General features: G+C 37.8%; 1 protein-coding gene across 1 annotated transcript in view; it reads right to left on the bottom strand.

The window, feature by feature from the left end:
* Positions 1-13,053, bottom strand: part of RAB3GAP2 (RAB3 GTPase activating non-catalytic protein subunit 2) — a 121,021-nt gene that overhangs the window by 38,912 nt on the left and 69,056 nt on the right. The window contains exons 10-17 of the mRNA XM_002809438.6: positions 9,103-9,251; positions 8,159-8,238; positions 7,942-8,031; positions 6,101-6,240; positions 3,937-4,153; positions 3,248-3,391; positions 2,937-3,019; positions 2,576-2,640 (exon numbers count right to left, since the gene is read on the bottom strand). Of these exons, the coding sequence (XP_002809484.2) occupies positions 2,576-2,640; positions 2,937-3,019; positions 3,248-3,391; positions 3,937-4,153; positions 6,101-6,240; positions 7,942-8,031; positions 8,159-8,238; positions 9,103-9,251 (968 nt within the window). The remainder of the gene's footprint in view (positions 1-2,575; positions 2,641-2,936; positions 3,020-3,247; positions 3,392-3,936; positions 4,154-6,100; positions 6,241-7,941; positions 8,032-8,158; positions 8,239-9,102; positions 9,252-13,053) is intronic.

The following is a 13,053-nucleotide window of genomic DNA, read 5'->3' as shown; positions in this document are numbered from 1 at the left end:
AATATACATATTGGTCTACGGCCCCAGTACCTGACACAGAGTTCCTATAATTTCTTGAACAATGGGGGGTGCTAGGAGTTTCTTTTGTTCTAGTGTTTGGTCTCTGCCCTAGTTCATCAGTCAGAGCTCTTAATCCCTTTGTAGACAGAGGTGCTAGGAGAACCTTTTGTTCTAACATTTGGTCTTTGACCCCCGTTTCTGATGGGGAGCTTCTAAGACCTCTGTAATTTCCTAGGTGATAGAAGCTTCTTTTTTTCTAACGAGGCCACTCATGGCAGGCTCCTGGAGAGCTTCAGAATAAGGGGTTGGTTACCAGTGGAACCAACCATGTATTAGAGGATTGAAACTTTTAGCCCAACCCCTGACCTCTGGGGAGCCAAGAGGAGCTGAAGACTGAGTTGATCACCAATGGCCAATGATGCAATCAATCATGCTTATATAATGAAGCTTCCATCAACACCCAAAAAGACAAGGGTTGGAAGAGCTTCCGGATAGCTGAACATGTAGAGGTTCCTGAATAGTGGCTTGCCAGGAGAGGGAATGGAAGCTCTGCAACCCTTTCCATATGATTTCCTCTATGCATCTCTTCCACTTGACTGTTGATCTCTACCCTCTGTAATATTCTTTATAATAAATGGGTAAACGTTCAAGTAAAATGTTTCCCTGAGTTCTGTGAGCTGGTCTAGCAAATTCATCAACCGCAAAGAGAGGGTCATAGTAACCCTAATTTATAGCCAGTCAGTCAGAAATATAGCTGAATTCAACCGACTACTTGTGACTGGTACCTGAAGTAGGTAGAAGTCTTGTGGGACTGAGCTCTTAACCTGTTGTGATGATCTCATGCTATCTCCAGGTAGATGGTGTCAGAATTGAACTGAATTAGAGAATAACCAGCTGGTGTTAGCTGGAGAATCTGCCAAAGAAATTGATTGGTGTGTGGGGAAAAAAAAAAAACCCTACATCTAGTGGCAGAAGTGTTGAGTGACTGTGTAAGAGAAAAGAAAAAACCTGTGATATGGTTTTTTCTTACATTTTCACAGTAGCATTATTTTAGATGCTGTGAATTATAAAAATCAAGTATTTGGTAAGGTTCCTACTTGAAGGAGCTTAAAAGACCTAAAGAAAAAAAAGTTGGGGGAGCTATGATTAACATACATGAAATAATTAGAAAATAAGTAGTCATTAATTATCCAGTTTTGATTGAAAGTAGAGTAGGAGTTCAGAGTTATCCATGGGGATCGAAGCATTATGTAAGAATTTGTGGAGTTAGGACTTGAATAGCATTATGAGGGGTTTGGATAGGAGGAGTGGGCGTAAAAGAAATCACCAATGGTGACCATATTATAACCACGAGCCTGGCAAAAAGTAAAGGTCTGGCAATACCATGGAATGTTGAGGCTATGGAGTAACAGGGACTCATACAGAACAGGTGGGAATATAAATTAGTACAACTATTTTGGGAAACAATTTGCCATCGACTAGTACAGTTGAAGCAGCTCACACCCTAGCAATTCCACTCTTAGGTATAAACGCTAGAGAGACTCTTGCATATGTGAATGAGGAAATCTGTACATGGATAAGCATAGCATCATTTGTAATGTCAAAAATCTGGAAACAACCTAACCGTTCACTGACAGGAGTGTAAATAAATTCTAGTCAGTGAGTGGAATTTATATGGCATAGTAAATGAATCAGTCATAACTACAGCTACATACACCAATATGAATGACACAGAAACATAATCCTGAAGGAAAAACTAAAGTCACAGAAGACATAGGGCATGACTCCATTTATATAAAGTTTGAAAAGGCAGGAAATGCATCAACAGGTTTCAAAGGAGCCACACAGGAATGATGTAACTATAAAGCAAAGAAAAAGAAAGAACCACAAAATTCTAAATTACAGTTACCTTAGGGATGGGAGAAGGGAATGGGACTGAGTGGGGACACTCAGGGCTCTTTAGAGTTCCTGGTAAGATTGTATTTCCTAAGGTAGGTGGTCATACACACATATTTACTATTTTATATATATTATATATGTAATATATATAATGTAGGGATGTGTAGGTATGTGTATATAAAACACACTCAGATGTATGGTAATATTAATTTTTTTTTTTTTGAGACGTCGTCTCACCCTGTCACCCAGGCTGGGGTATAATGGTGCAAACTCAGCTCACTGCAACCTCCGCCTCCTGGGCTCAAACGATTCTCCTGCCTCAGCCTCCTGAGTAGCTGGGATTACAGGTGCCTGCCAACACACCCAACTAATTTTTTTGTATTTTTAGTAGAGACAGGGTTTCACCATGTTGGCCAGGCTGGTCTCGAACTACTGACCTCAAGATCCGCCTGCCTCGGCCTCCCAAAGTGCTAGGATTACAGGAGTGAATATTAATTTTTTTTTTTTTAAAGAGACAACAGGAACTTCTACATGAAAATATAGAAAGGGATAAATAATAAAAATGTGAAAAGAAGACTTCAGCCTCTCATGTTTGGGGGAAATAGGAAAATAAAGATTTTCTTAAGAAGGATGTATTACAGCCACTAGCAGGAAAGTTCGTGTATTATACACTTACTTGTTTCTTGGTTGCAGGGTATTTAATATCAAGAATTAATTCCTTTATTTCTGTTTCAACCAAATCTATAAAGAAAAAAATAATCAAAGTAAAATTTTAATTTTTAAAACAGTGAAACATTATTCTGAAAGAAAATGAACACATCTGTACTATCAGTGAGTCTAAAGGATTTTTGGGTTCTCTCACATTAATGTTTTCTTGTTATGAATTATAACACCCTCTAGATGGCACACTTCAGCCTTACAGAGCAATTCCAATAAGCTCATCCATGCATCATTTTGATTGCTCCATTCAGAATATTTTATTGATTTAAAAGATGATAGAACAATATGCTTTGTTATTTGTATGAGAGAACACCTACCAAGATTGGGAGATTTTGTTTTCAGTAAGGCTGCTAGTTTCTTCACTAGGTGCATATCCTTGGCTCGTTCACTCTTCTTATCACTAAACCAATAAATATAACAAATTATTACAGAATGTGAAATTATTTTCTTCCTAATTCTGACACACTCCAACTTTTTTCCTTTATATGTTTCCTATTTAACTTTAAAGATATCAGTCTAAAGAAAAGGGAAACAACAAAATAGCAACTACAAAAGAGAGTACAACAAACCTAGGAACTAGGAAAAGTTAGCAGAGGAGCGTCAATCAGCAACACTGGACACACCTTACCTCAGTGCTAAATGGAAGGGAACGTTCACTGTTTTCACACTTCCAGACACTGGATCAACCAAACAGATCTGGTAAGTCTGTGGCTGCCAGCTCTGACTGGTAACATTATTTAAGCCCATTATTTTATAGCCAGGATACAGCAGCCTAAAGAAATCACATACCAATATGGTAAAAACATTAGAACAAGGAGAAATGCCAAAAGGTGCTTTTATTATAGCTAGGAAACCCAACATTATTATCAATTTAGAAGCATTAATAAGGCAACTAAATACTGATAGCAAATACATAAATAAAGCAGGGCTCAACTAGCAGAGTTCTGCCTTGTTGAAAGATTCTAAAAAATTAAATGAACACAATCAGGCCCCTGTTTCAATGGCAAACAAAGTATTCACCTCACTTATGACTAGGGCAAAAGGAACCTTTCCTTTTGAGCCTTCGCAGCATAAGTAAGGGACAAACATCAGCAACAAGCTAACTTTAATTCAGCAGTGTATCATGGCATTTTAAATTTTTTTTTGTTATTAAATACTTATGTACATGCCAGGCACTCACAGGAAAAACCACAATAAAGAATATTGTAATTCTCAAACTTGTAATCTAATAAGCAGCTTTAGTAAAAGCTTTATTTTAATAAAAGCATTCCTATATTTCATTTTGGAACCAGCACAATGCCAGCATTTGCAGCTTACCTGCAGTGCTTCCCCACATTAAAAGCTCCTACTCTAGGTCCCTGCTGTGTGCTCCACACTTCTAAAATTCCCCTTCTTGGTGCATAGATCACAAGGAATTGAGCTACTCGACTTGGACCCTGAGAATTTCCAAAGGGGGAAAAATCCGCCTTTTCTGGCACTCTTTCATGGAGGTCCTCTACAATTTGAATCCATCCAATTTGTGCATCGCGGTACCCTTAGAGACAGAGGTAAAGGGAAGTTAATTACTTAATTTAGGTTCCATAGTAGCCTCCTGAAGTACTCTGGAATAGTGGGGGTGGGGGTGGGGTAAGAAAAGCTATAAAAGTATATTTTTTATTATGGAATATCTTAAATAAAAAATGATAATAAATAATAATCAGTCTATCACCAAGCCTTATCAAATCTTAGTATTTTGCTATATTTACTTCTGATCACTTTTTCTCTTTAAAAAGAAAACATTGGCTGGGCACAGTGGGTCATGCCTGTAATTCCAGCACTTTGGGAAGCTGAGGCGGGTGGATCACCCGAGGTCAGGAGTTCGAGACCAGCCTGACCAACATGGTGAAACCCTGTCTCTACGAAATACAAAAAATTAGCTGGGCATGGTGGTGCATGCCTGTAACCCCAGCTACTTGGGAGGCTGAGGCAGGAGAATCACTTGAACCCGGGAGGTGGAGGTTGCAGTAAGCCAAGATCACACCACTGAACTCCAGCCTGGGCGACAAGAGCAAAACTCTCTAAAAAAAAAAAAAGAGAGAAAAGATTATAGATACAATTGAAGCCACCTGATTACCCCTCCTGCTCATTCCCTTCCCTTCCCACGCATGCCTTTTGGTGACATGCAGATAGAAAATATGGGTTACAGGGCGATGGGAGGAAGCTCTTGCATGGGAGAAGTAGCTGATGCTGTTTTCCATTTTAGGGTGGTCCCTCACATAGGCAATTGATCCTTCTTTCCAAGGACACAATGGAAAGAAAAACTGGCTGTACCAGCTGCAGAAAGACAGGCAATGATGCAAGGAATAAGATTGCCATAGTGGATTTGGAGCAGTCAGTACAGCTTTGTCTTGGTATTTTAGAAAAGTCTTGCTGAGAACATACCTTTGATATTGTTTCAGAAGACAAACACCAAGGAGAAATGATGTATCTGCAGTACTAAAACTATTTCTACAGATACTGAGACATGCAGTAGGTAAAGACTGCCTCTGTCTGTCACTGCAGGAGTTCTTTGGCAAGAAGGTGATAGTGGCTTCAATCTGGTCCAGAGTAATTGAATGACCTCAATCCATTATTCCTCACATTTTACAGGATAGACAAGATTGCACCATAAATTGTGGTCTATACTGACATGTTACTATTCCAGATGATTCTAAATAATGTAATCATCCCTTCTTTCTTAGTCAGGGAGATATTATTCACAATGTGCCTAGTTAAAAGATATTTTCAAGTCTCCCTTATAGTTAGATGAGGCCATGTCACTAAGTCCTGGCTAACGTAGATAATGGTTGAAGGGACTTTGGGGAATATCTTCAAAGTAGATTGACTCAGTTGCCAGGAGAAGCCTTCTTCCTTTCTGCTTCCTTCCCGGAATGCAGATAAGAGGGCTGTCTATGAGAACCTTGAGTGGGGAAGCTACAAGGAAGAAGACTGGGTTCCTGAAGATACTGTGGTCTGTTACTCGGGTCTGTTACTAATAGCTGAAGGAAACTCCTAAGTGACATACTTATTGACATACCAGGTGGATTGACCCAAGCATATGGATATAAAAGTCAAGTCAGTGAAGATGGATTTTGCTATCTTAAATCTGAAAGACTTGGCATTATAGATTTGGGGAGAACATTTGGCTCAAGAATGGCTTTGTGAAGGGGAATAAATGTAGCAGGGGGAAGAAACTGAACTCAGAAATTGACATAACAGTGAGAATTGAAAGAAAGTGCATAAGGAAAAGGTTAAACATGGCTATGAGGTGATCAAACCTAAAAGATGTATCAACTGACTACTGGATCAAGTGGTTGCTGATCTGAGTTCATGTCAAAAAAAGAAAATGTAAACATAAAGAATTAAACAGAGTTATCAACCAGAAGCTGAACGATGGTAACATTGCTCAACTATTGGGGTAAAAAGTGAATTAATTGTTTTTCTGGATTTTTGTAAGAAGTACCTTTCCACATGCGTATTGCAATTCCTCTAGCTACATCCAATAAAATAACTCTGCCGAAATCATCTGTTACTGCTGCCAGTGTGTTACATGGAGACAGACATATGCTTTCACCATGGCGTCTAGAATCAGGAAGTCCAAATCTGATATTTAAAAGAAAATAAAAAGCTCAAATCACATTCCAGTTCAGAAACATATAACAGAATAATGAAATGCATAAATGAAATAGGCTGAATCTGTTTTTATATAAAGAAATATGAATTTTACCTGGATTAATAGTTAATTTTTAATCACAACTGACATTTGTAATATAAAATACATAAAAGAAATAAAACCACAGTCCTATGTAGGTTTTCAATAGATACCCATAACCCTATACCTTTAGAGAATATAAAGTATAACTATATTTGATTAAAAGGCATATCACAGAAAACAATGTCCTCACCATCAACTAAATTTTAGAATATGCTCCCACACAGGCATCTTTTGTCTATTTTAAATTCTTCTTCTTAATCTTTCTCTTTTTTGCAAGATATGACATCCTGCTGACACCAATCTGCCTGAAGCAAAAACCTTCCTTTTTCTAAATAGTTATCTCTAAACTGCTGTTGGTCTATAATCAACCTCATTAGAATTGTGAGTAAAATAAAAGTAAAGAGGTACTAAAAGAGAACTAGGAAAGCTCACTTAGAGAAAAGTCCCTGAAACAAAGGTGCCCAACCTTTGTTACATCTATTTGAGACGCACAGGACCATTTGGCTAATTTATTGACTCTTGATATTAGGAAATGTGATATGTTACAATGTATTTTTTAAAAAGATGAAAAAAAACTTAGAAGCTATACTTCGATAAATTTTAATAATTAGTTGGCTCTTCTTAGGTGAAGAACATCCATAAAGAGGAGGTGTTCTATTTCCCTTCATGGTGGTACTTTATATTAGGTAATAAAAAATGATTTTAAAACAAAACCAAACATTAGAAAAAATGCTTCTATCTAAAAAATAATAATGAAAAAAAAAAAAAAACAAAAATCATGCTCCCTCCACCAAAAAAAATCTCACCAATATAACTAACACATTCTAAAGCACTACTGAAGTAAACAAGGAGGCACAGGCCAGGAGTCTGTCTAAAGAGTCCCTGAATACAGGACTCCTGCCTTTACTTTTTTTTTTTTGAGATGGAGTTTTTCGCTCTTGTCCCCCAGGCTGGAGTGCAACGGTGCAATCTCGGCTCACTGCAACCTCTGCCTCCCGGGTTTGAGCAATTCTCCTGCCTCAGCCTCCCGAGTAGCTGGGATTACAGGCATATGCCATCATGCCTAACTAATTTTTGTATTTTTAGTAGAGACAAGGTTTCACCATGTTGAGCAGGCTGGTGTCAAACTCCTGACCTCAAGTGATCCACCCACCTCGGCCTCCCAAAGTGCTAGGATTACAGGCGTGAGCCACCGCAATCCACTAGGATTACATTTTTTAAAAGAAATCACTAAGTACTTTTAAAGTTTACACAACTTAGTAACAAACTATCTAAACTTTAAAAAGAAATTCAACAGCTATCACTAAATTAATTCTCCTACAACTAAGCTAAGTTTATTTGTTAAAAAGCACACTCAAGAAATACATCTTGAATACCTAGTATATAACAGTGATACAGTTGTGAACAAAACAGGTAAGAATCACTCTTCACATGGAGTTTTACATTCTAGTGGGAAAAAAAATTCCACTGCAGTGGCTTTCAGAAGTTCCAAAGACGAGATCAGCAAATCAACCAAGCACACGGAAAGACCATACATTCAATAGTACCTTTCTAAAAGGACTAAAATTTGGGAAGCATGACAGACTTGCCTTACAGCTAATGGGGTAGCTGGCTCAACCTTCGGCTTTTGCTTTTGGACAGCTTCTTCTTCGTGCTTACTTTTCCAACCAAGCCAACCACTGAAAAGAAAGAAAACTTAGAATAAAACTGAGCTTCCAGGGTTTTAAAGTGCAGACTATGAAAATATAAGTTAAAAGCAAGCTAGATACAAATGAGATATTCTTTATTTAATTGTTAAGTAATTACCTGGCAGCATTAAATAAAGCAGAAGTGAGTTTACTTGCAACTGCTAGTGCAACATGGGATAACAATGGTTGTGTGCTTCCCTGAAAAACAGAACATTTGAACTTAGTAGCTTACAAAGAAACAAACATACTTTCTAAATAAAGCTTACTTTAAAATGCTTTGAAAAGTTGTAAAGGCTGGACTAGCAACTCAGCTTCTTTCAGAGTACAGTAAAAAGTTTATTTTAGGCGCAATATAAGAAAAAGTTTTAACTCTATAGTTTAAAAATAAAATCACAATTAGTCTATTTTACCATTAGAATTTCCCTCTTTAAATTGTAATTTCATTAAAATAAATTTTAAACTAGGACATTAAGATTACATTATTCTAGCTGGACTACGGATTTCACATCTACACATAACTGGCTCTTTTCTCTCTTTATATATATATATATGCACACACATATACACACACACATTTTTATAAAAGTAAAAAGATATTTTGGACAATTCTGAGAAGCATGCTTTTTAAGTGAGAAACAAGAGCTGCCAAATCTAACACTCAACTTTCCACTATTTTAGGAAGCAATTTTCACCACTTATAACAAGTATAGTTGGCAGCTTGTTCTGTCTTTACAATTCCTCATTTACTCAAATCCCTAGTGGGCTGGCATCATTAACAAGCCTGAGCTCCTGACTATTGCACCAATATTTAAAGACATCTCAGCTATCAAAGAACTCAGGGCTTCAGAAACAAAGAATTTTCTTTTATACTGATGGTAGTACCTTTTCAGTTAATCTAAAGAATTTAGAAGAAAGCTAGTTGAGATTAATTTTAGTTTCAATTGAAATTTAGAAATGTAAACTGCTTAATCTTTTAAGGCTAAGCAAGTTACCATATCCAATTTGTAGACAAATTGTAAAATCAAGAGCAGCCTTACTCATGATCACTGATAAAACTCATACCTCTAAAGCATAGAAGAAGCCAGTAAATGGACTGGACCCTACAGTGATATACTGAGACATGGCAGGTGGACTATTTTTAATTGCTGCATTAAATCCACCTATATTGGAGGCAGTCTTCATTTGATCAAAGGGGGACAGAGTCATAATACCTAATAAAAAAAAAAAACGTGATTTGAATGTACAATGTTATTTCGATCATTACATTTTTACTTCAGTTCCATTCTAAGATGCTAAATGTTTAGTTTTATTTAATAACCAAAAGTCATTTTAAAAGCTACAAAGTCAACATCAGAAAATATTCTGCCGGGCATGGTGGCTCACTCTTATAATCCCAGCACTTGGGAGGCCAAGGCAGTTGGATCACTTGAGGTCAAGAGTTTGAAATCAGCCTGGCCAACATGGTGAAACCCCACCTCTACTAAATATACAAAAATTAGCCATGCGTGGTGGTGGGTGCCTGTAATCTTAGCTACTTGGGAGGCTGGGGCAGGAGAACTGCTTGAACCCGGGAGGTGGAGGTTGCAGTGAGCTGAGATCGCACTAACTGCACTCCAGCCTGGGCAACAGGGTGAGACTCCATCTCAAAAAAAAAAAAAAAAAAATTAAAATTTCCATCTATAATTTCTATAACCTATAGAACATCATAAAAACAAAATTTAATTTTTTGAACAGATACGAAACTCAGAGGTACCAGAAGTATACAGTCCACTTATATCCCCAAATACCAATTCACTTCTTTTTTTTTTCTTTTTGAGATGGCGTCTCACCCTGTCGCCCAGGCTGGAGTGCAATGGTGCGATCTCAGCTCACTGCAACCTCTGCCTCCCAGGTTCAAGCGATTCTCTTGCCTCAGCCTCCCCGAATGGCTGGGATTACAGACGCGCACAACCATGCCCAGCTAATTTTTGTATTTTTAGTAGAGATGAAGTTTTGCCATGTTGGCCAGGCTGGTCTCAAACTCCTGACCTCAGGTGATCCTCCAGCCTCAGCCTCCCGAAGTGCTGGGATTACTGGTGTGAGCCACTGTGCCCAGCCAATATAGGCATGTGCTGCTGTGCCTGACCTTACTAATTTTCATATACATGTATTGTCTCCCCTTTGCCTGAAAACTGTCAAAAAATGCATTCATTCCTTTCCTAGGAAAGGAAATTCTTTGAGTGAGTTCATAAGCAAACCATTCACTGGATTTATAGGAATTAAAGTGATCAAACAAATCCTTGGACTATTTTTTAAACTCCCCTCCCACCTCCTAGACTATTATAAAAGATCAGAACACCTGTCTCATAGTCATGAATGAATCCATGATTCAGTATACAAAATGTTTTCACTACATTACAAAATTTGCTTAAAATTTGCTTAAAACTTGATCGTTACAAAACACGATCAAAGGGCAAATTGCATGGCACATAAATTGAAATTTAGGTTTTAAAACAGCTTCTTTTCAAACTCCCATGCAATATACATGGGAGTATAAATTACTACATGGTAATCCAGAGGACAATTTTGCAATAGATATGCAATTTTTTTTAAAGGATTCTAATTTATTGTAAGGAAATGGCTGATCAGTCCTTTCTATCCTTGCTACCAATGATGTTTTCCTTCCTATAACTTAAATCATCTATTTTCAATGTCACACTTTAGATCCTGTCATCAGCAACTGTAGATTCTTTGTAATTTTGATTTCAAGCATACCACACTTAGACCACCACCTCCTAGCTTTCTATCTCAATTACTCCAGAAACTCCCTGCAGTAATTTCACAATTTCGAGTTTAAATTAATTAATCCCACTATTTTTTCCACTATTTATCAAGTACCTCCTGGGATCACTTCCCTTTCTATCCAGCTTAGCTTTGTGTTCCATCATCATCACTTTCTTGCAAATATCCACAACCTCCCTACACTCGTTTCCCCCTACACACATACTCCTCTGGCTAAATCTTAACCTTGGTTGACCTAAACTTTCTGCATTCTCTGCTCTTGAAGCAAAATAGCTGACCATTGCTGAGAAAAACAATACCTCTGGGTTTCAAAGTAAGAACCACAAACAAATGGACATTAAGCTTGGTCCAAAATCCTTCTGACCTCCTCAACCCTTCCTTCCCATCCTCGATCCTTTGAAATCTATTTGTTGAAGAAACAAGGCTGTTTGAGACTAATTTCGCACAGTCTACAGCTGACCACATTCCTATAGTATTATTTAAAGTGTTTTTCTGCCCTCTATATTGCTACACATTGGTACCGAATTTAGGGGGCTGTTATCTTTCGAGTCACTGATTTTAGCACTATTTTTCATTAACTTAAGGTGGTATGGCTTATTTACATCTCTCTTTCTCGCCCTATATCCTTCCAAAATATTTGTATCTCAATTTTTTATTAAATTCACTGTTTTTATTATTAGGAACGATATAAGTATTACTCACTGCTGAGACATGCTACTTACTGTAATTACATTTCCTTGGCCGTGCATTCTTTTTTTTCTGGAGTTATTATTACCTTGTCATTTAGAGTTTTCCCTGAGCGTCTGAGGCCTCTCCACACTTCGAAAGACATCAAAGTCCCTCTCAATATAAGTTTCCATAAAGTCAAACTCATTGGATAATTTTCTAGGCCTAGTAGAGTAACTAAAGAAGGCCTCTTTGACAATGTGATATATAAGGAGACCTGAGTGAAGAGAGGGAGAAAGCCATGTGACTAGCTAAAGCTTTCCAGGCAGAGGGAGCAGTAATTCTAAATGGTCTAGAGTGGGAATATGCTTGCTGTGTCTGAGGAACACAAAGGAGATCTGTGTGATGAAACACAATGAACAGGGAGGGGAACCCTACAGGAGACAGTGTCAGAGGTACCATAAGCCAGATAAAGTTGGGCCTTGTATGTCACGGTAAGGAGCAACCAGAAGAAGAAAGATGATGTAGAAAAAAAAGCAGGAGCAAGTTTGACAGGAGGAAATTAAGAATTCGATTTTGGATATGTTAAGTTTGATATCTAGGTAGAAATTATTCAGTAGGGAGCTGGAGAAATGAGTATAAGGCTTCAGGAAGAGGTCAGGACTCCATAAAAATGGAGATACTGGGAATCTATTTCTTATGCTCCTTGTTTGTGATTTTAGACAGGAGGGGGTAAAAATATTTATTCTTAAGACTATATTCATTTGGCTTTCATCCTCACCATTCTACTGTAACTTTCTTATCAAAAGTCAGTAAATAACTCCATGTTGTCAAATCCAATGGACCTTCTTCTTTTCTTGAACTCTACGAAACATTCCATAATAAACCACTCCCTCTCGAATTTATATGTACAATCCCAGCTTCCTCCCTGAACTTCTGACTCTCATGTCCAATTCGTATACTTGATACCTCTACTTGAATGTTTAACTGTGTCAGAAGTTAACCTGTAAAAACGTAACTCTTTATTTGCCTACCTTAAATCTCTTCCCCTCCTCCTTATTCTCATTTCAGTAAACAGTCTCATCATCCAGCCCGTTGCTCAAACTTAAAAATTAAGAAACCCTTAATTCTTTCCTTCCTCTTGTTTCTCAAAACCATCCCTGAGCAAGTACAAAAGGTATCTCAAATCTGTCTACTTCCTTCCAACTCCACTGCCTCCACCATAAAGCCATCATTCTCTCTTGTGTGAATTACTGCAATAACTGATCTCCTTGCTTTCTTCTACAAGCATCTCTCTACCCTAACTGGTCTCCTTGCTTTCTTCTACAAGCATCTCTCTACCCAGCAAACGAGAGATATGTTTAAATGTAATCCCCTACTTAGAATCCATCAATGACATCCACTGCATTTAGAATAAAATTGGATCTCCTTATCCCTACGTGATCTAACCCCAGTCCGCATCTCCAACCTAACCTTGTCCTGTTTTCCCCTCACTCTTCACAGTCAAGTCACACCAACCCCCTTTCTGTTTCTTGAACACTCTGAGGTCTTCAAGGCTCCCAGGCC

This window comes from Pongo abelii, chromosome 1 (assembly GCF_028885655.2).
Source record: "Pongo abelii isolate AG06213 chromosome 1, NHGRI_mPonAbe1-v2.0_pri, whole genome shotgun sequence".
In the NCBI taxonomy this organism is placed as follows: Eukaryota; Metazoa; Chordata; class Mammalia; order Primates; family Hominidae; genus Pongo; species Pongo abelii.
Note: the sequence above shows the minus strand (reverse complement) of the source record. Positions and strands in the feature narration are given on the sequence as shown.